Consider the following 24691-nt stretch of genomic DNA (forward strand, 5'->3'; position numbering starts at 1 on the left):
ACCTTCAACACCGATGGTTTCTTCACTGGGGTTGAGACGGATCGATTCTATTGATCTGACCCCCCCCCTTTGTAGTCAGTCTCTGTGCTGAGGGCCCCGATGGAAAGGTAAGATTTTTGTCCAACTCAAAGTTCTTAACCAGCTTGCAGTGCGTTAGGTTGTATCCATGATGCTCGTTCTGCTATTTTGACTGCTGTGGGTGTCGAAAGAAGTACCTGGTAAGGACCTTCCCACTTTGGCGAAGCCCAATTTTTTCACTTACCTATTTTGACCCAAACCCAGTCCGCTGGTCTCATTGCCACTTCTGATGTTTCGATTTGTCTTTTATCTGAAACAGAATTTTAACTGCAACAGATGTTTAGAACTCAACAACTTTTTCATATATTCAGCTAGTGTAAAGTCAGTTTCCTGGTCTGATGACATGAGAAGTTTCCACTGGGGTGTATAATAAGCCCTTCCAAATAGTTTTTCAAAAGGAGTCAATCTTTTTGCTGTAGTGACAGTTCCCATGCTCAACAGTGCCAGGGGTAAACGGTACAACCAAGTTTTTCCTGTCTCAGCTATTAATTTTCTCATTTTGTTTTTTAGTATACCAAACTAGCCCTGCAGATTGCGGATGATATGCACAATGATTTTTTAAAGAAATACCAACATGTTTATTTAACTGCTGTATGGTTTGATTTACGAAAAGTGTACCGTTGTCACTGTAGATTCTTTTCGGAATACCGAATCTAGGAATGATTTCTTTGACAAGTACTTTTGCCACTGTGGCTGCATCTGGATTTTTGGTTGGAAAGGCTTCCACCCATCTGGAAAACATATCTACAATGATAAGACAATACTTGTTATTTTCACATTTTTTCAATTCTATTAAGTCCATACAAATAGTGTGGAACAGATATGGTGGTGTGGGGTAACTCCCTTGCTTGGGCTTTACTGCCCCTTGTGCATGATGTTTGTTACAAATCTGACACATCAAACAAAATGTTTTAGAGTAGTTTGTAAATCCGTATGCTGTGAACACCTGATTCTCCAGCTGTACCATCCCCCCTGTTGAGACATGGCACTGCCCATGGCTCAACAATGCTGCATAGCGAAACAAATTAGAGGGTAGTATTGGTTTTCCCTCTCTAGAGATGTACAGCCTCTTCTCGAGGATTGCTCCTCATTTTATCCATCGCTACTTTTAAGCTTGCGTAGTGAGTGTCTGCATTGTTTTTAACATATCTAGATCTAAAGTTTCAGAGGGTTGTAATTCCTCATTTAAAAAACACTTCTCTGGCTGCTTGTTTTACAACTGTATCAGCTCTCGCATTACCTTTTGAAATTCTATCTTGTTGCTTGGTGTGAGCTGTGCATTTACATATGGCTGCTTTCTGAAGTAACTGAATAGATTCTAAAAGATCTAAAATAAACTGTGCATGATTTATAGGTTTGCCAGTAGAAGTTATCATTCCCCGGTTTTTCCACTGTTGTGCAAAAACATGTACAGTAGAAAAAGCGTACTGACTATCAGTAAAAATGTTTACACTTTTACCCTTTGCTAAAGTACATGCCCGAGTCAGGGCAATCAATTTTGCTGCCTGTGCGGATAAGTTGTGTGGTAAAGGTTTTGCTTCTATAATCCCAGTATCAGAAACTACTGCATATCCTACTAGGTTCTGTCCTGCAGGACCCCTCTTGCACGAACCATCTACGTAATATGTCACCTCGGCATCATCCAAGGGGACATCCGCGAGACCTTTTCTAGATAGTGTCTTTTGCTCAATTACCTGCAAGCAGCTGTGCGGTGTGCCGTCTGCAGGTGTCGGGAGCAGAGTAGAAGGGTTTAAAGTCCTGCATCATTCAATTGTCATACGACGTTGGCTCAACAATATAGTCATACAGGAAGGATGCCTAGCAGGGGAAAGATATGCCACCTTTTCTTGTAGTAAAATAATCGCGACTGCATGAGGTACTCTCAAAGTGAGAGGGTGGAATAAGACTACTGAGGCTGAAGCCTGTACTGCCATTGCAGCTGCAACTACTGCTTGTACACAGTGGGGTAAGGACCATGCCACTGGGTCTAGTAGTGATGAGTAGTAAGCAATGGGGCGTTGTTTATCCCCATGCTGTTGTGTCAACACTGATGTCATGTAACCCTGCTTACAATCTACAGTTTGGAAAAAATGTTTATGGTAATTCGGTAATCCTAGAACCAATGAGGACGCTATTAACTGCTTTAGTTTACAGAAGGCAGAGTCTGCCTCTGGTGTCCATTGCAGCAAATCCTGTGCTGCCATAGGCTTTTTTGTATACAAGGTCAGTCATAGGTGCAGATTCCAAGGCATAGTTTGGAATCCAGCTCCGGCAAAAATTAGTTGTACCCAGGAAGGACATAATTTCCTTCTTGGTAGTGGGTTTTGGTGCTTGTAAAATGGCTATTTTTCTGTCCTCATCTAATATTCTACCTTCCTTGGATATTATATATCCTAGGTATTTTACCTGTTTTTTCTAAAGCTGCAGTTTACTTTTATTTACCTTATGTCCCTCAGCGGCTAAAAATCGTAGAAGTGCTATAGTATCTGTTTTACAATCCTGCTGGGTGGGGGCTGCCAGCAAGATGTCGTCAACATAAAGTAAAATCTGACTGCCTCTTGGTGGGGTGAATCCTGCCAAGTTGCTTGCCATTTCTTGTGAGCATATCATTGGACTTCCACAATATCCCTGTGGTAGTCGCGTATATGTATACCTTTTTCCCTGAAATGTGAATGCAAACCAATACTGGCTGTCAGGGTGTATCTGTATCGAAAAGAACGCGTTGCTAATGTCTACCACAGAAAAATACTTTTGCTGAGGTTTTAAATCATTCAACAGGGTGTGTGGGTCTGGCACCATGGGTGCCCTTGATATTACTGCATCATTTACAGCTTGTAGGTCCTGGACCATACTCCATTCTCCGTTGGCCTTTTTAACTGGAAATAAGGGTGTGTTACATGGTGAATTGGGAGATTTTACTAGTATTCCTCCTTTAAGTAAGGCTGCTATAATAGGCTTTATCCCTGCCTCCGCATCTTTTCTCAAGGGATACTGTCTTTTTTGTGGTCTGAATGCTGACTTTGGCGTGATAGTAACTGGTCCTGCTGTACGAATGAGTCCTACATCTGATTTCCCTGTTGACCAGAGGGTCTCTGGTATGCCTTGTAAGGCATTCTCTTCCTCCTTTAATAGGAGTGTTAATCAGCTGTCCTCGCTAGACTGCAAGTGCACAGCTGGGTTGGTCTGAGTTATCCAATTAAGCTTTTGTGCTTGTATTCCTTGTTCTGACAGTTCTAGTTCTGTCTGCTTCTCCCATCTCGTAACTTTTTCTCCTAGGTCCGCCCATTCTATGTTTCTGTTTTTGGTTAAACTAACATGTGGTAATCGATTGGATTTATAAAGTGCAAAGAATTCCTGGGGCAATGAACAGCTGGCTACGCTGTTCCCTTCTGTGTCCCAGTATAGGTTATGCAATATCAATCTGTTTGCATGATTTTTAAACAAATTTTGCTCATATTCCTTATCAGGTCCTGGTGTGTCGCAATAATACAGAGTACAGTGCAACAGGTGTTGCTTATCAATGTCAAGGGAGGGCAACTTGCTGATGGCTAGGTTCATTAACTCTTTGGCACAGTCCCTGGACCAGTTGTAACCAAGTCCTGGCTGTACCAATAATACATTTCACCCTCCGATTACACTACAAAGGTATCATTTTGTCACTGTGCTTCCATACCCTGCATAGTTGGGACTACTGCTATACCAAATAGCTGCATGAGGTCTCTGCCCAAAAGGATTACTGGGCATTTTGCAGAAACTACAATTTTGCTTTTTTGTGTCAATCCTGAAACTGGATCAGTTATTGCAATGTCATGGGAGAGAGGCTCCCGATACAGCTGTCCATTAGCTGCTTTGACCAGTATATAATCAGGTGACTCTGCATTATCTGGTAGTTTGGAGGGGTGTATCAGGGTTCATGATGCCCCTGAGTCGCACAAAAATTTGTCTTCCCTCCCTTCTACCAAGAGTGTAACTTCTGGTTTCGTGTTTGCTAAATAGAGCTCCAAGCTCAATAAAGCTAGGTCTAATATCTCATTTTCTTCATTGTCACTAACTTCCTCTACTTCCTGTACTCCCTCTATCACATTTTCATTTGTCCTTTCTTCACTAGCCCCTTCTAATGATTCCTGTCTACCATATAGTCAGTCCTCATCCGCCTTGTCTTCCGTTGTTGCCTTCTTGTTTTTCTTGCAATCCCTTGCCAAGTGTCCTTTTTTACCGCATTTGAAACATTCTCCCCTTTTCTTTCGCCCTTCAAAGTCCTCTGATCGCTGATTGTTTGTTTCTCTGTGCATTTTTCTTCCCCTTTTTCCCAGACTGTACTACATAAACTCCTGCTCCATCTTCTACAGAAAATACTTGAGCTTTCTTTTTTCTATTAAAATGCCGTTTGGCATGCCTTGCATATTCAAGTAATGATTGTAACCTGCTAGTACGATGATCTACCATGTGTTTTGTAATAAAACTGCTTATAGGCGTGCTTCTGCCTTTTAAAAATGCATTCTTTAACTGCTGTTCTTATGGGGAATCTTGTGATTGATCTTCAGGAACCTGCATTCCCCAGTGACTATTAAAACATTCTAGTAATCTGGAAAATACCAGTCAATTGTTTCACCTTCTTGTTGGATGCATTGATTAATGCAAGTCCAGTCTGCCCTAGGTTTCCATTTCTCAGAAATGCGGTCTGTAAGACCTTTCACTCTGGTGTCTAATTCTGCGCTGCTATGTGGGAGGGTTTTTTGTGTAGTGTCACAGGGATTCCAGTTCCCACTAATCATGTACCAATCTAGCCGTACAATTTGTCTAATTACTTTTTCTATTTCTTCTCCATTTAGGTTATAACTCAATCTCATTCCTTGTAAATCTTTTGAGAATTTTCTGAAGTTAACTTTTGGATGGGGAATTCCCTCAGTGGCTTTCCGAATATCTTCCGGAGTCCAAGGTCTATACACTAAGATAGTTGGGTCCTGATTTTCTTGACCTGCCTGAGGATTAGGTACTGCTATAAGTGGGCATATTTCTTCTTCTTCACTTATAGACTGTGAATTCTTTACTATTTTCCATAACTCGATGCCATCTTCTGGGTTACCTGCCTTTGTTCGGGACCTGGTCTCGATGGGATCTCTAATTTTAGTCAGTTTTAGTTTCACAATGTCTCTATCCACAGGATATAGTGGGGGTGGACTAACTTGTCCACTTGCTTCATATTCTGGTAAGGGAGGCGGAGGTGCTGATGCTATTACTAAGTTATTGTCCTCCTTATCTAAAAACATCATTTTTAAATCTTTACCTTTTTGTTCCCTACGGTTTACTTCCTCCAGCCACCTGTGTGCCTGAGGAATTCCTAACCGACGTTGCTTTTTAACTCGACCCTTGGAATCGTTTTTAAGTTTGATAAGTGAAGATTTCTCAAATTTTCTGTCAAATTCGTATTTATTAACCCATTTTGAATAATACCTAACATTGTCGGCGCGCCGAGACTGCATATATTTTGCGTCTTCTGTTACTGACGGACTTTGGGGTCTTTTTGTGCAATTATTACCCATTTTGTTTCACCTTTTTGATTGTTACGTAACCCTTTATTTTATTATTTTTTTTTTTAACGTGGTACCACGGATTTTGTTGTAGTCTCTTCAGAATGACTGCCTACTTATTCTATTTCTCCTGATCTATGACAAGACAGTAATCTTTTTTGTCCCTGACTTGTAAGAAAATACATTCTTGACAAAAACAATACACATCTAGTCCCTGATCTAAAACAGAAAACAGAAAAAAGTAGATTCACCTTACCTGAGCCTACGTGATTGATCACCGATTCGTGGAGACCCATCCTTCAGTCACAGATCAGAAAGTGGCTGGCCTCTTTTGAACGACAATTCAGTCGGAGGACTTTTCGTATAAGAAGAACCAATTTGGTTTCTTCCTCGTACGGTTTCAATCACCTGGCCGTCTGATCCGAGGTGAAGAGAGGGCTCCGGCTCGAAGGACCAATCTGTTAAAGGAAAAAACTTCAAAGACCAATGCATGTTAGGTTCAAGCAAGGCATCCTTTATTACTTGCAGCAAGGAGACAAAGCATGTAGGCACAAGGTTTGTTTAACTTTCTGGTGATCAGTATGTTATTCTTATACAGTTCCCTTCATGTCACACAGAAAATGTTACCATTCTATTTCTGATGTAATCGGACACAGCTTTCTGTATGTTTCACAGGAAATGTTACTAGATTTATTGCTGACATAGCTTATTTGTCTTTGCAAAAACATTTTGAAAAACAACCTGGCCTTGGGCTTATTTTTTAGCCCACCTTAACATTTCAATTCTTCAGTTGTACAGTTCTAATACATGTGCTACATTTTGTCTAGTTTCAAGGTACTTTTCTAGCTTCGGTACAAGTAATGCTGACTGTGGTTTATACTTTCAAGCGTCTATTGTTCTCCTTATCACAGTTTCTAACAGCTGCATGTTTTTTCATAGCATAAGCAGAAATGAAATACTTCTTTGTTAGGTCTCATGACATTAGCAGAAATGAAATGTCTCTTTGTTAGGTCTCATGACATTAGCAGAAATTAAATGTCTCTTTGTTAGGTCTCATGACATTAGCAGAAATGAAATGCTTCTTATTATTTTATAATAGCTGTGCAGATTCACGCAGTGTGAACAGAATACATGTATTATAGCAGTAACCCACGCCTGGGTGTGGGTAATGCTAAATTTACCCACGGTTGGCATGGTTTGGTCCCGAGCGCGAAGCCCGAGGGACCAAACAAAGCCAACCATGGGTAAATTTAGCATTACCCACACCCAGAAGTGGGTTATTGCTATTATACCATGACATTATTTAAGAAAAGAAACTATTACTTTTCTTAAATAATGGCATATAGTATAATGCCTGTTTGCTGCCCTTCCGCAGATGTCTGGCATCTGCGGCAGTTCTGATGTACTGCGCACCTGCGCAGTACATCAGAGCTGTGGGCAAAAGCAACGGAGAAAGCAAGATCTCCGTTGCTTTTTTTTAGTGTTTCGCTATGTTAAATGAGTTTAACATAGTGAGACAGTTTTAAAATAAGCAACGGAGATGTCCGTTGCTTATTTTAAAACTGTCTCGCTATGTTAAACTCATTTAACATAGCGAACATCGAAAAAGCAACGGAGATCTTGCTTTCTCCGTTGCTTTTTAACATTGTTCGCTATGTTAAATGGGTTTAACATAGCGAGACAGCTTTAAAATAAGCAACGGAGATCTCCGTTGCTTATTTTAAAGCTGTCTCGCTATGTTAAACCAATTTAACATAGCGAGACAGTGTTTTAAAAAAACGAGTTATACTAATGGAAAAAAGTCCGGGCGACCGGACCTTTTTCCATTAGTATAACTCGATTTACAACTGGCACGCTGGCCAATCAGCGTGCACGTTTTGGGGGGGGTCATGGTATAATAACCCTTTTTAAACTTTGAATGCTTAATGCAAAAGCATGCACATTACTATATATTTTTCTAACAACTTGTATAACTTATTAAGTTCTACTGGTTATTTGTTAAAACCAATAAACATGTTTTAAAAAAAGGAACAGATTCTGTCTCTTGATGCTCATCTTTTTTTTTTTTTTTTTTTTTTGTTCAGCCTTCTAATGTCCTTCAACAATTTTCCAATGACTTCTCAGCACTTTCCTTAGCAGAATCAGACTCTGTGCTTTTTGAAGTTGATGGCTGGTCCATTTTACTTTTAGTTGCAGTACTTTTTTCCACTTTCCCTTCTTTCTTTCCACTTTCCTTCCCTTTTTATTGGTTCATCACCTTGGGAACTGCACGTAAAAGCTTGAAATGCTTCACTAGTCAGCAGCATACTGAAACAAGACTTATTTGGACTGCACCATTACAGGAAGTCTGTCTATCACTTATTTTCATACTCTGCAAGGCCTTTTCATTCCATACAGAAGTGCCTCTTTCAGTTTCCATTTACTTATGTGCAATTAATTCCCAGCTTCTAGGTTGCCCTTCTGAAAGAAGGGAAGTTTCCTTTAGTTATTTCATAGAAATGAGATGGAGAAACAGAAGAAAGACCTAAGTGTATATTTGTTGATAGACTGAATATATTTTTTAAGTAAGTAGTGGGTTTCTAGTGGAACAGGAAGTACGTAAAGACAAACTGTCCTCGACAGTGGGGAAAACTGTGCTAAAGATTTAAGTTTTTATGCACGCCAGTCTGTAAGTTCTGTGGTATTTTTTTTTTTCAAACTTCCTTTTATTCTGGTTGATCACATAATTAATTGGCAGAACAGATTGTTTTTCATGGTGTCTTAAAAACTTTAGGTTTAGCATGTTAGATTTGTTTTTAATTTAGCTGACACATGCGTCTTAAACGTTGTGAAACAGTCACTCTAGGCAGGGTGTTTTAAATATGTTTAGTCGCCTATTAAGTTTAAAACATGGCAACATTGGCATGCCAGAATGTTTACATTAAACCAGATAAATGCATTGTATTTCACTAAGGAGAATTGTTAATTGCTGTATTACTTAAGAACGAAGGCATCAAACCAGTAAGCGATAAGGGAACTTTTTCTGAGATAAATTTAGAAATTACTGGGAATCACATGAAGCGGCTTCTGATTTGCTGTTTTATTAGTAATTCATTGACTTTTGGATATCATTTGAGTCTTCATAATGGAACAGTTGACATCTGAGAGTATTTAGTGTTTTTCTTCCTTAAAGTTAAGTTTCTTAATTTCCTTAAAGAAATTGAGTTTAGACCAGAACCAAAGTTATCTAAATGCATTTCCTTGCTGTCTGATAGAAGAATTTCATATATTTCAGAAGAATTAGGTAGCATGTACTGTAGCTTTTCTGTTTGGAAAGTGATGCCTTCTTTTTAGGAGTATCCATTTTATTTCAGCCCAAAGAGGAAGTAAGTCACTGATGAATAATGTACCAAAGCAAGAGTTATTGTTAACCCAGGGACAGCCTTGGGTCAGTTGGACCAGATTAGCCCAATAGGTCCCCACTCCCTGAAGAGGGCCCAGCACTAGACTTTGCAGGGTTATTATACCTTACGTGACCCAGATATTTGCCTGGGAGATGCTACAGTGCTACTGGTAGTCTTGCCCCCTTAGTAGTTAGTACCCTTAGTAACTGCAGCTTCATTTCTCTTGTATTGCTCACAGTGTTAGCTGCTCATACTGCTGTAGAAGTTATCACATACCCGGCCTTGGGCATAGGCCAACTAGGCGGCCGCCTAGGGCGCCGCTGTAGCAGGGGTGCTTTTCCAGTATTTATTTGGTGTAGGTAGACCAGGATGGGGGGCACTGGGTGGTGTGATGGGGGGCGTCGTGGAGCCCTTTTGCCTAGGACACCAGTTGAGCTAAGGCCGCTCCTGAGTTATCATACTTGGTAACCGCAGCTTCTTGTTTGATTCACAGTGTTAGCTGCTTGCACTCCCATAGTACTTAGTATCATTGGTGACTGCAGATTCATGTTAGTTTTTTGCTCACAGTGTTATCAGCTTGCACTCCCTCAGTAGTTAGTTGCTGTTGCTAAGCGCTCAACAGGGTTTTCAACCAAAACATTTTTAGAATAGCCATCTGGTTTTATGTACCATTGCAATTACTGTATCAGAAGATAAGACCAGACTTATTTTGAAGACTGATGGAGTAGTACTTTTTTGTTTTGCTTCTTTCACAAATAGAAAAAAAAAATGCAGATTCCGTAATGAGAGGTAACTTCGATCGGTATTTGCGTATTATCGCAACCAGATTCTGACGGAGTCACTGTTTATGTGTACTGCCGGTCCTTCAAGCTACCGTTTTCTTCGGGAAATAACATCCACCTTTTTTATGATGATATGTTTACAGCAGAAAATAATGAATATGGAAAACATTAGCATGTTTAAAAATGATATTTTATTCAGCATGCTCTGTATGATCAGTATTTCTCCAACTGAAACTCATATTCATAATCAAGCTGTCTTTCAGTTTACTTATTGTTGCACTTGTTAGGTTACTTTTTTTATCACGGCAAGCTTTTAAGTGTTGCCACACCTCCTGTAACTTAATCGTAGTTTCTAAAAGTATAGAAATATATGTGTTACAGCGAAAACAGAGATGCTGGTAAGACCCCCTAACGGTAATGCGATCGGGAGATACAAGTTTGCCGAGCGCCATGTGAAATAGGTTGCGTTTTGGCTGAGCAACTCTTTCTTGCATACCTGCAAACCTCCCACTTTAGACCCCCACACACCCTTCCAAACAAAGAGCACAAAAAAGAAACATACACCTTACAATGAGTTTTCTGAGTGGTTTCCTGAAGAGAAGGATAGCCTGAGGGTTGACAGCAGCACTAATGTTTAACTGTCAGGAAAGGACACTACCCAGCAAGAGGAATTTCAACATTATTCCTATCCCCATGTGAAAAACAATCTGAAAGAACAGTAGTTAGGACTTTACACACACCTGGTTAGGTTACCACACATCGTTTCGCACAACCATTATGAGATATGCGACTTCTGAAATCTGGTTGCGCTAATATGCAAGTACCCTTCGATCACTAAGACTTGTGACAGAATATTTCCTTTGCAGCAGTATGGCAGAGAAATGCTTGTTGCAGTTACCAATAGGAACAAAATAATTCAAGAGAAGTGAAACATGAGGTGTATGTTAAGTGGTGGAGGTAGAGGTGGATAGAAAAATGGTTCTCTTTGATGTAGAAGTGTTAAAACAGTAACACTGTGGAAAGCAATCCAGAAACAAACTTTAATCAATATCAATGCAACAGTGGCAACATAAGAACAAGCATGCAGACGAGTATTAGTCAGGACAGTTGTTGTTGTGTCATTCGGCTTTTCCCGGTTAGGGGTCGCCACAGCGGAACTCCGGTCCACTAATGATTGGCAGTAGATTTTTACGTGCCGAGTTGCCAGCCCTGGCGCAGAACCTTCAACGAAGGTACGCCCATTCAAGTATGTCTCCACACAGAAGACGCTTTCGCTGAGAATCGAACAGGGCAACGTCTTACTGTGAGACGACAACGCTACCGCAGCGAGTATTAGTCAGGACAGTATGCAGCATAAATGATGACAGTTGTAATTAGATGTGATAGAAGAATTCAGTCAGTAAAATAAATAATAAAGTAGGTAAGAAGTGTACATGTATGCTCTCATAATGTCGTATAGTATAATATTTCTTTGGAGAAAATAATATAGAAAGAGCAAACTTGTTGCAGAAAGGAGAAAAACAGAAAAAATAAACTAAAAAAACACTCTGGGGGCGAACAAGAGGGAAGTTTGCAGTTATCTCCTATCCAGGTCCAGGAGATCTAGGTAGTACTACATAGTTTGGGAAAATGTTTACTGGTAAGCATCGGTCCTCCCATCTGGCAACACACCATGTTGATACAGGACCTCAGTGGCAGGAGATGTTGGATAGGGATAATCCAAAAGTCCAGAAATTTACTTTTGTTTTAATATGTTTTATTACAGAATATAAGCTAATAAATAAACATATTGTTTTATTTTAATGTAAAGTAATAGCATTCATTCTTGATACCTAGTATGAAATAGTCTTAACTTGGAGAAGTGGGCTGGGGTGGTTAATGGGGGCTAGATGAGGGACCTCACCAAAATGGTCCAAATAGGGCCCCCACTTGTTAAGGTTGGCCCTGTGCTGATCTTAGCGACTCTGTATGCAAAGGTGCTTTTTCTCTTTACATGTTTACATATGCATAGGCTGGAGCTAGTAAGCTAATGGATTGTCACTTCGTGTGGCTGCAGAGGTTGTCATTGGTTTAAGGAAATTAATGAAGAGACTTTTATCTGTCCCTCTGTACTGCAGTAGTACTTCTGTCTGCTGTAAGTTAGGTATTTAAAGGTGCCAACATCTCTGCACTAAATACAAAACTGTTGTAGCCATTTGTACTGCTCATCCTTTTTTTTTCTGCCTGGCATTGCTCTCCTTAAAGACTTTTTTCATGTTTAAATTTTGGGAGGATGATATATTTAATTATCATAGTGACTACATAAATTAATATTTTACTGAAGAGGGAAGAATTTCTTCCGTGTCGATTATATGTAATGGAGAATGCAGATGTTTCAAAAATACAATGGTGGCAGAATCCTGAGTGAGAATGTCACCTTTTAATCATAAATACTCCCTAGTCATTGTTATTTAAATTCTTGAGGGAATTTTCAGTAGACCTAGAGAAAAAAAATCTCATCCATCAATCTGTGACAGTCCAATCTTCCTGTAGACAGGTGGAATTTCACTTGGCCATCTAAGGAGACTGACGGGATCAAAGATAGAACTGCTTCAAAAACCATGCTTTTCTCCTCGTTTTAAGCTGGTCAGCATTTAGTGGGAAGTAAGTATCTGTCTGTCACCCTCCTCTGTTTAAATTCATTTTGTACCAAGCCAGCACCTCTGTTTGTTAAGCAGTTGCTTTTCTAGGGGTGGAATTATTTTGTTTTATGGAGGTGAAGTAAGCTTTTATTATACACCCGTTCGTAAGCTAGAGAATTTAAATTTTCCAGCTTGCTAGCATCCTAGATACACAGCAAACGCATGTGGTGTAAATGTGAAAAGTCAAAATATAAATGTATTAAACAGGATCTGTATGCTTTTGGTATTAGACAGAAATACAGGAAAGTTTATGCAATCTGTGAAAAGCATCATTTTCATACTTTTGATGCAGTGGTATTCATATTTGTAAGAAATTATCATTTCCTATAAATAGTTTTTTTATGTCAAGTGCAAGCATGATTGAGTTGTGAACATTGAACTCCATTCATTACTCTTGCAGTATGCACACAGTTTCCTTACTATGGTTTAAATTGTTTTGACTGATGCACATATGAGCATATACATCTTCCAAAATGTATTCATAATTGTTTTCTAAATGTAGTGAAGATGGTTATTCACTTTACATTTAGCAAATTATGTGGCACACTTCTGTCTCCTTTGTTGTGCAATGAAATGGCACCTGTTGTTGAATACATCATGCTCATGATGTTATAGCAGCTAATTGTAGCTTGCTGCTGTATTTAATTACAGTTATTTTAAAGCACAAAACGCTTTCAAAGGATGGAGAACAGTCTGCAAAAAAGTATCAATTGCTGCTGAAGTCTAAAAATGACAGTGTACTGCATGGAGAATAATTGTTCCCCTGTAAAACTGTTGAAAAAGACAAACTTGATATTTACTGCTTTTTTTGTTTGTTTACCTTGGTCTGTTTTGCCTCTTTTTGCTTGCCAGTCATTGAAATCTTTCTTGAGACAATTAATTGGAAAGACTGTCATGCAGGCAGCCAAGAAGTAAGCTCAGTTCCCATTCCTTTCTACCAGCCTAATTAAACTTATGCCATTGTTATGGGTGTGTATGACAACATGTAAGAGCAGACCTTAATTGTCCTTGGCTGAGAGAAGTAATCAAGAGGCCAAAAGCACATAAGTACGTGGTCCCTTTTTTTAGCCTAACCCTTCCCTAGTGGCAGCTTTGTGTATATATTTATATCTGTATGATTACCTTCAGTAGGTTGAGATATGTCGAAAACTGAAATCTCGACAATCTACTATGTATGTGCTGAGGAAGAACCTTGGTGGATGCACCTTTAAAACATTGTTTTTTGCAGGGTGGCTACACCCCCCACTAATAATATATACTTTTTTGCAGGGTGGCTACACCCCCCACTAATAATATATACTAACTCTGAGATTGCCCAATCCCTGGGAAAGGGAATATTTCCCTATCTGCACATCGTTGAGCTTTTGCACTTGCCGACTATTTGTATAATCCACCATATGTGGTCACTTTAACAGATGATGACCAAACCAACGTAACACACATTAGATCTGGATATATATATATATATATATATATATATATATATATATATATATAAATATATATATATATATATATATATATATATTTACTTCCACTATAATGGACACTACTCGATGAGTGCATTGGCACGTGCTCATATTCTCCTGCTAAAGCACATAGCTTTGTGCTGGTACACCTCCCTAATCCTCGTGTTCACACTTCGCATCTGCGTGGGTCAAGGTGCCCTCACTACCACATGATAGGCAAGCAGATGTTGTCCACTTATCCACATCCAATCCAGTTGGCTTTTCCACCACATAGGTAACTTAACCTAAATCAGCTGTGTTGCAGGCAAGGCTTTATTAGTGTGTGCCACAAAGCTGGCTGTCCCCATTATCCTATTGTTCTATATCGCATTATTGGTCAGTTTGCAGCAGGAAGGTGACATTTTTTTGTACCACGGCCTTAAAGTCATGGCGAAAGGTACTGATTTTTTGAGTTACATTAAAGGTTTGTCTTCTGACAAAGATGACAGTGCTTGTTTTACTGGTGCATTGGACAGTAACAATAGCGGGTTAGCTACACGCTACAAACCCACGGAAGCAGCAGAATGTTTCAATGGTTTATTAGAGGCATCTAAACGAGTCAGGGCTAATGTCTGGCATTGTAAATTACTGAAGGCGTACTTGGTTGCTAAAATTGCACCGAGGGGCCTAAGAGTGTACGTAGAACCTGGTTTGAGTAATTTGGATGAGAACTTTATGGCGAAATGGAGAAGCATACAGGCAACTGCCTCCAGCATGTTTTTGGAACTGTTGGTCGAGTATTATGAGTCACAACTGCCTAGTTTATTGTCCAAACTTGATGAATGTTTTGAATGTACACAAAAATTTGTGAATGCCTCTGAATATGAAAATTTATATACCAAATTTATTAATGATTCTGAGAAATATGATAAGGAACTTTCTAAACGCAAATTACAAAAATACCAACGTGATGTAAATGATTTCAAACATTGTACCATGTACACTTGGAAGAAGGTTAAAAAGGGTGTTCGTTTCAATGAAGACAAGACTATTCCCAGGCCCAAAAGAAAAAGGGTGAAGTCTATTTTAAGGTGGAATGATGATACAACCAGTGCTTCTGATTTTTCTTCCAGTGTGTCTAATACTGATACGGAACCTGAAAGTGTACCAGAAGTTCCATCACCTCTATCTAAAAGATTCAGAGCCCCTTTAGAAGGGCAGGGCGTAAACACCGAGCGGGTAGAACAGGCCATATTGAAAACCTTCAAGGAACATATGTTACAACACAAAGTGTAGATGGTCTTTCCCATGGACAGTTAAATAATGATATTAATAATCTGGTCATTAATTTGACTGACCTGGAGTTTTCCTCCAGTGAAATCAGTGTGCTTAATAAAGGCCTAGGATTCATTCCTTCTTTTTTTGCATCTCATTTTGATGTTATTAATGATTTGAAAAGCTTCTGTAGAAAACTTAATTTAAAATATTTCTTTTCAGATTCTGAACATGTGATACAACATGATGATAGCAATACAGGATTTAAATTTAAGAAATCACAATTTACCCCACCCTACCATAGTACAGTCAAACTGTTTGAACAATTAGTACTTAAAGACTTACATCTACATGAGTCTGAGATTTTTTCTAAAAAACAGTACAATTTGACCAGGGAAGAAAATCAAGCCCTAATGAATCTTAAGAATAATAATAACATAGTGATAGTTGGGGCAGATAAGGGTGGGGCAGTTGTTATATGGGATAGAGAGCATTATTTAACAGAAGCATACAAACAACTGTCCAATACTGAATATTATACAAGTCTAGATTCTGATCCTACTTCACAACAAAAACAGGTTATTGATGAGTATCTTAAGCTTAGTTGTGAACGCCAATTCATCACTCCACAGTTGTTAAGTCAACTTCAGGTAGATCATCCAGTTCTTCAGTATTTTTATATATTGCCTAAGGTGCATAAGAACCTTTTGAACCCCCCAGGACGTCCGATAGTAGCAGGGAGAGGATCATTGACAGAACCGCTCTCTGAATACTTGGAATTTAGATTGAAGAAATTATTGTCCTATGTAAGAGCTCGTATTAGGGACACACAACAATTCTTGGCACTTATTGATGATAACCAAGTAGACAGAGATCAATTTTTGGGAACATTAGATGTCCAATCCCTGTATACATCTATACCACATACAGGAGGCATTGAGGCAATTAAATACTGGATGAACTATTCAGGTATCTTCTCCCGTGAAGAACAAGAATTCTTGATCAACATTCTTGAGTTAATGCTTGAACACAATGCTTTTACCTTCAATCAACAATGGTATTTACAGGTAAAGGGAACAGCTATGGGGGCTACTTTTGCCCCCACTTATGCTGATCTATTTATGGGTTTTTTTGAAATCCAGTATATTTATACTATACCTTCAATGTTCAAGCCCTATTTAATCATGTGGAGAAGATACCTTGATGATTGTTGGGTAGTGTGGGGGGGGTCTAGGGAACTTTGGCATAAATTTATACTCTATCTTAATTCCAATGTTTATGGTTTAACATTCACTGGTAATATCAATCTCCATGCAGTGGAATTTTTGGATGTATTGGTGGGTAAGCAGAACGATGGTTTTCTTTTTACTGATTTATACAGAAAGCCCTTTTCTAAAAATGCCCTGTTACATGCCCAGAGTTGTCACCCCCCCCCCACACTATCCTCAACATTCCAGGTTCACAGTTTCAACGTGTGAGAAAGATTTGTTCTTCTGATGAACGGTATCACAATAACGCTTTTGATTTAGAGTCTAGATTTTTTACACAGAGGTTACCAAAGAAACATTATCAGCAGAGCCAATCATGAAGCATGTTCCATAAATAGGGATTCCCTACTAACAGATAGGGTACGTAGAAGTCATGGTCCCCATATTAGATTTATTACAACTTATGGAACTAACACATTTTCTATTAAAAATGTGTTAATGAAGCATTGGCATATATTGGAATCTGATGCGTTTTTCAGCAAATATATTGACAGTGTTTGCCATTTTGGATACAAAAGGGGTAAGAACCTAGGTCAACATTTTTCCAAATTTAAAAAAGACCATCAATTTAACACTGATACACTGGGTGCAAAGGGAAGTACATTTTGTGGTACTTGTAGACAATGTAAATTTATGGCTAAAACTACATCTTTCACTTCGGTGAACACCAAAAAGGTATTTGATATACGTAGCCTCATTACATGTAACAGTACTTGGGTAATTTACATGGCTGTTTGCCAGTGCGGTGCTTTTTATGTAGGGCAAACTTCTTGTGCGTTGAAGCAAAGGATTTGCTTACACATTAGTGATATTAAATGTCAACGCACAAGAAGTGCGCTATATAAACATAAATTAGTTCATCCCACATCACATTTTATATTCATAGGTTTGGATAAAGTTATAGCATCTAATGTAGGGGATAGTCAAAAACATCAAATGTTAACAAATAAGGAGCGCCGCTGGATCACCAATTTGGGGGCCATGTTTAAACCGGGGTTAAATGACCACTGGTAAATTTTGTGAGTTTTGGATCACAGTAATTTATATCTAGGGTTCTTTACATATTTCTAATCATACATTTTTAGATATACTATTGGGACTGACCATTTTGGTGACATTTTTGTTGCTGTAGGGTGGAGTTTAGTAGGGTGTAATGTTAGGATCTAGATAGTGTTTATTTGAAACATTCACTTTTTTATATTCTAATTTGCTAACTGCTTTTCTCTTTTTTCTTTTCTTTTTTTACTTTTGAAATAGGGATGTTTACTTGTGTATGAACCAGCATTAATTATTTTATTATGTAGCTTTTTTGAGCTTGGGTTTACTGTTTCAACTATTTAGCACTGTTTCTTTAAGGATTGACGTATACGCATTGTGCGTATATTTAGATCTGCCTTTCAAGTTATTGACTGCACACTGAGGACGCTGTGAGCGAAACCGGCCACCGGTTTGTGTTATGGGGCTGTGGAAGTCCTAATAAATCACTTTCTGCTTGAAGCTGACTTTGCGATTTATTTCCTTGAGTGCTGGGATCGTTTGTGGAGTATATATATATATATATATATATATATATATATATATATATATATATATATTTACTTCCACTATAATGGACACTACTCGATGAGTGCATTGGCACGTGCTCATATTCTCCTGCTAAAGCACATAGCTTTGTGCTGGTACACCTCCCTAATCCTCGTGTTCACACTTCGCATCTGCGTGGGTCAAGGTGCCCTCACTACCACATGATAGGCAAGCAGATGTTGTCCACTTATCCACATCCAATCCAGTTGGCTTTTCCACCACATAGGTAACTTAACCTAAATCAGCTGTGTTGCAGGCAAGGCTTTATTAGTGTGTGCCACAAAGCTGGCTGTCCCCATTATCCTATTTCTCCTTTCCTTACATCTCCTTCTGCTCCCATAGGTTCTTTTCTTTTCATCTGCAGTGGTACTGTTCTCATGTTTAGTATTCTCCCTTAACTGATGTGATTCCCATACCCTCTGGACTTCTCTAGTTCATTCTTTATGATGTTCAGTAACCATTTTAGTGAGAGAGTATTGAAGACTGTTGTATTTCTAAAGTCTAATTTCATTGGGCAAAATAATTGCATTATTTTTTCATCTTCTTGTTTCTTTATGCTGCTCCAGTGGTGTTGAGGGTTAAAGTCCTCATAATGGCCCAGGTGACCTGGGTTCGATCAGCAGCAGCTTGGTGAACTGACAGTGCAGCAGGAAGGGATGGGCATTCCCATCCTGGGAGGGTGGTCAGTGACGTGGGCACTTCTTGTGACAATCTCTGCTGTAGATAGGGGATATTGTGGGTTGGGAGGCATGGTCCTGGCGGTGGGTGATTGAATATGACTGAGCTTCTTTGGGGGCTGGATGATATACTGTTGTCCCCCATTGCAAGTCCACCTATGGGCTTTGCCACTGGTCACCAGAAGAGGAGGGATTTCAGGTAGGTCATAAGGAAAACTCCCCTGATGGAAGGTTGACAGCATGACGGCCCACCCTCCCTAATGCCCTTAAGCTCCTCACTGACTGTGGCTGAAATCTGGCATTAATGGGGGAGATTGGAGTGCTGGTTGACCCAGTGAAGGGCATGAATCACTGGGACAGCTATCAGTATGACAGAAAGGTAACAACAAAAATCTCCTTGTTTCTTTAAGGTTTCTGATTTTAGGTTTTGTAACTTGGCAGTTTATAGGAGGGGCTGGATGAAAAGTGGTGGAAGAAATGTCATTAAATAAATCAGGATATCACTGTCCTTTTAGTGCATAATAGCATAGTGTATCTGACTAGCCCATAGTACTGAAGTGTAACTGCTGTTTTTTCTGAGGACACATAAAAACTCATGACCCTTGGTAAAGTAGCACTTAACAGAACTGTTTAACTCCTTCAGGGTTCATTTGTGGTGTAAGCCTTTTAGCCGTAAGTATATTGCTACATTTCTAGTCCACATTTTTCTTTTATGCTTGAGGTGAATTTGGCATACCATTTTAAGTTGACTTGCTGATTCTGTTGACGTGTATTTTGTAGATAGTGTAAACCGCTATTTTGTAATCATTTGTTAAGCTAGATGATAGGAGATGTCTTTACATTTTTAACTCTGAACTAAATTCATCAGGTCAGCAGTGCCTCATGTAGGTAATTATTTGCTTGAATCCTGCTCTTCAGGTAGATGTTGTCTTAACAACTGCTTCATGAAAGAGATGGCCTGTAGTACTTCTTTTCATCTTTTAATATGCCACTTCTGTCCCAGTTAATGAACAAATGTATCTACAAATTTGTAAGCTCCGACTGAAAAAAGTTCATACAATTCATACTGTTGATTGTAACACAGGAAATGTTCTGTATCACTATGTCAGCAATCTGTCTTCTCAATAGTACTTTGTTAAGACAGGATTTGCAGTGTACTCGTTTAAGCCTAATTGCCTTTTAAAAAGTGTCCCTTTTTAGGTAAAATTACAAACATATATATGCACACACAAACACACAGAAAACTCTCTGCATAGCTGTGTTGTAAGCCTCTAAGTCAACGTGGAAATGAATGTTGCTGCTTTGAAATGTCTTTTTTGCTGTTGTTTCTTTGCTTCATTTCAAGTAAGGATCTGTGATACGTAATTCCATCTTTGTATTCTGTAACTTGCATTGTAGTAGAACCTCATCTAACTTGCATTGTAGATATTGCTAATAATAATCATTTGTTATATTGAAGAAATAGTGCATCACATTCATATTTTTTTTCATTTCAATTCTCGGTATTTTTAGGGGGCTAAAGTTCCCTGATTTCTAATAATAAATCGGAGAATTAATGCCACCATTATGTGTGTAGCATTTCTGAAGGAAATCCGGATATAATGCAGTATTTTTGTCTATTAGGCTCCACCGAATGTAGAAGTTACAACTGAGAATAAAATGTTGGCTACAGACTGCAGTGTTGCAACCCCAGATCCAGTGGTGGTTAAACCATTGCCATTTAAAGATGCAAATTTTGTTGTAAGTATATCATTAAGTACAGCAGTATGAGGGAAGATAAACTGTATATGCCAGTGATATTTGGTACCAACAATCCATTATTTCTTTTTCTTCTAAATAAAACTGTGAATCTAAGAAGTTAAGTTGGTAGCTAAGTTAAAGTGCACATTAGATTTAATGTTTCCTTGAAGCATGATTTAATGGCTTTGAGGGATGTTACTACCAGTCTTGTTTACTGACAGCTGTATAATGTCTCTATCCCAGCTTTGCAGTTGAAAAGTGTGATGCTTTTTGTGCTTCGTTAACTTGATTTTAGCATTTGTGTGTTTCTGTGTGGTTTTTATCTCATTGTACGTACACAGTGGTTATAGCTGTAAGAAACTGATGGTGTGTTGTTGCTAATCAGCTAACACCTATAAGAAATTGATGGTGTGTTGTTGCGTGCCCACTGCTAATCAGCTAACAGGAAGTAATTAGTTTTATAGATTCATAAGTCTGATTGTCAAGTCAGTGACTGACTGGACTTTAAGGAGTTTGATTGCTGTAACCTTTTGTCATGTATATTCATGCTCAGCATAGTTCTCTGTAGGTATTATTTTAAAATCTACTCCCTTGACATTCATCAGCAGTTTCTTTACATGTTTTGCAAGTCAAAGTTATTTAAAATCCCCTAAACTCGCTTCAAGTAGAACTTTACACATTGCACAAAGTACAGGCACATACATCCCACAAAACACCCTTGACAGCTATGATAACCTCCAAACTCAAGTATTCACTTGCAGTATATAAAAATAAGTCAAACACAGACTGCATCTCTCCTTTATTATAATGTAAAACACTGCCCACTTAAATCAGCCCTCTGTAAATGAAATGTCCTACTGGAATGCAAAAATGTAAAAAAAAAAAAAAAAAAAAATCCTACTGGAACCCAAAAAATGTTTAAATATTAGGCCTCAGCCAGGTAAAACTGACTTATTTTATTTCTAAAGTAGCTAAAATTAAAGAAGTAAAACTACATCAACCAATTCTAATATAGCCCTCACTTAACTGCTAAAATACATTAAAGCAAATCAACAATGCAGCTGAGTGTTTTTTTTTTTTTTTACTTTTTACTTACCCCATTGTAGGTCAGCTGTGAAGTTGGTGTATATAATGAAGAGTTGTGGAGGGAGGGCGACATTCCCTAGATGAGGGTGCAGTGGGTTTGCACTCAACACAAAAAAGGATCTATACGTTTTTATAGATTTTCATGTTACTCTTAACAGTATTAAAAAATGATGAAGTATGACTTGCTTTTGAGTAATTCACTGAAGCTAATTCCTAGACCTATTTTACTAGGTATTTCATGTATTACACACCAGACCTTGTGTGCTGGTGTACATATAATGTGTGCTTGTAATTTATGTATGTGTCATGAAATATCGAACCTCAAAATACCTAAAACAAAATACTGAAATCTCATAATATGCAATCACAAAATATCTAATAACTGTTCAACTAAAAAATACCATACATCATATGATGATTAGGGAATGGGTTTTTAGTGATGTAATATGTAGGGTTAGGGTTATGGTTATTGTGGGAGTAGGGTGGTGTGGGCGGGTGTGAAGTCTTACCATGCTGTAACCCTGTACATTATATTAGATTACTAAAAAACGATGCAGACATCCTACAGAAAGGCCTCACTGAGACCAATGACTGGTGTCGAAACATGGCCTTAAGCTTAATGCCAAAAAATGCGTTGTTATCCCCTTTGGGAAAAACTTAGTCCCCACTAATTACCACATCTATGGGAGCCCACTGAACACTGAAGGCTTTATAAGAGATCTGGGGACAGGTTGACAGCAACCTCTCCTTCGGCCACCACATTGTCACTGTGGTCAAAAAGTCCTTCTGTGTGGCACATCTCATTACCAAGGGTTTTGCATCCAGGAAGAAAGAGGTCAGCATTTCTCTCTACTCTTCCCCCATTAGACCAGTCATAGAGTATAATGCCCCATTTGGCATGTACCTCACTAGAGGATCCTAGGCCTTAAACACATGTCCTACATGGACAGACTCAAAAAAATCTTTCTAGTCTCTGTCTCATATCGTCTACTAAGAGGCGATCTCTGCTTGACTTACAAAGCCATGTCTGACCCAGCTCTGTTAGAAATGCTACATCTAAAGAAATCCCAATCACTCCGCACCACATGCTCCAGAGACCCCAACCTCATTACCACAATCAACAGAACATGCTGAAGGGACAGGTTCATAACCCAGACACTGCCCATGCTCTGGAATAGACTTCCCATATATGTCAAGCAGAGCACCTCACTGGCCCTCTTCAAGAGAAATCTTGATGAGTAGATGGGAAATAGAAAGTTCACCCCAGGGATCACTCCAGTGGCTCTACTGGGAACTAACGTCGGGTGGCACAATGCCAGAGCACTTCTATGGGCTAGCATTGTAAAGGCTCCAGGGCCATTAGCCTAGTACACACCTATGAACTTTTGCCTAACACTACCATTACACAAAACAAAAGGACATAGAACACATGACACCAAACGTGCAAAACAGTTAATATGTCCCCTTACCTAACCTGTAAACACTCACACATACACACCAACCACTATGAACTTTTAAATCAAACATTCATTTTCCTGTAAACTTCTGTCTACAAACTTTATAAAAAAAATGAACATTCAGTAATTTGAGCAGTCATTCAAATGTGGTTTTGATATTTTGTGCTTTGTGTTTTTCACACCCTCAGAAACTTTTCAGTCAAATGTACTTGAGATTTCGAGCTGTAACCATATTATCTGCGTGTGCGTGCATGTGCGTGCATCTGTGTGTGTGTGTGTGTGTGTGTGTGTGTGTGTGTGTGTGTGTGTGCGTACGCATACGTGTATATGTGTGTGTGTGTATAAATGTGTGCGTGTGTATGTATGTGTGTGTGTGTATGTATATATATATATATATATATATATATATATATATATATATATATAGTTTCACTTCATATCGTCGAAAGATCATTTCATCGAATTTCAAAACAGCGGGAACAAATCGTCGAAAACTCATAGCATCGAATCTCAAATCATTGAAAACTACAAAGCAACTAGAAATAACATCCCACAGAGTTTTTACTATGTTTATGCAGCGGGATAAGCCCCCTGCACCCCCCTCATACACCCCCCCCGTACATTAAATATACCAACTCCAAGGTCACACTACAGTGGGATTAGGAAATTACCTTTCCCCCCCAACTGTAGTGCGACCTTGGAGTTGGTATATTTAATTTTCAGGGGGGGTGGGGGGTGGAGCCCCCCACTTGGGGGTGCAGGGGGGGTTGCCCCCCTGCATAAACGTAGTAAACTGTGTCTGGGATGTTATTTCTAGTTGCTTTGTAGTTTTCAATGATTTCAGATTTGATGTTAAGAGTTTTCGACGATTTGGTCTCGCTGTTTTGAAATTTGATGAAATGAGCTTTCAATGATATGAAGTGAAACCATATATATATTTTATATATATATATATATATATATATATATATATATATATATATATATATATATATATATATATATATGTGTGTGTGTGTGTGTGTGTGTGTGTGTGTGTGTGTAGGTAAGCTACATCAATTCAAATCCACTTAACATTTGACATCTGTATCTGTTTAGTAGAGAAAATATGGGCGACTACCCAGATGGCCGACAGTGATCTTTGAGTTAGTATATATAATTAGCAGGGAGATGTATCAGGGGGTTTATCCTTCTGCAAAAAAAATATGTTGCCCCCCCCCCCCCAAAAAGAAACAGTTTATTCTTTTATTTTACTTTTGTTTTTTTGCATGTGCAGAGGTTATTATATTTGCACATGCACAGTAGGGTGTCAGCGTTCATGTTGTTGATGTTTTGTGGCTGACATTGTGAACAGTAACATTTGCATCTGTTGACAAAATTAGGTGTGTGTGTGTGTGTGTGTGTGTGTGTGTGTGTGTGTGTGTGTGTGTGTGTGTGTGTGTGTGTGTGTGTGTGTTTGACATGTACTGCGTAAATTATCTATTTTGTATTCATCATTGTCATACTTGGTTATCCAGAACCCATTTCCCCACTTCAGTATCTGAAAATAGTCCAAAAGGAAGTGACCCCAGAACAGCAAAAGCTGGTAACTTCATTGAAATAGGCAGGTAACCCCTTCACTTGGACTTGTATCCATTCTTAACTAGTGTTTTATCCATTGAATAATGCCTTGATTGAGATTTAATGTTTTTGCCAATTATT

At 38.8% G+C, this 24691-nt stretch overlaps 1 protein-coding gene across 1 annotated transcript in view; it reads left to right on the forward strand.

Moving 5' to 3' along the window:
* INO80C (INO80 complex subunit C) overlaps positions 1-24691 on the forward strand; it is a 237410-nt gene that overhangs the window by 21316 nt on the left and 191403 nt on the right. Inside the window, exon 2 of the mRNA XM_044065107.1 lies at positions 20331-20447. Coding sequence (XP_043921042.1) covers positions 20331-20447 — 117 coding nt within the window. The remainder of the gene's footprint in view (positions 1-20330; positions 20448-24691) is intronic.

Source organism: Protopterus annectens, chromosome 3.part0 (assembly GCF_019279795.1).
Source record: "Protopterus annectens isolate FY-2018-M chromosome 3.part0, PAN1.0, whole genome shotgun sequence".
Taxonomy (NCBI): Eukaryota; Metazoa; Chordata; order Ceratodontiformes; family Protopteridae; genus Protopterus; species Protopterus annectens.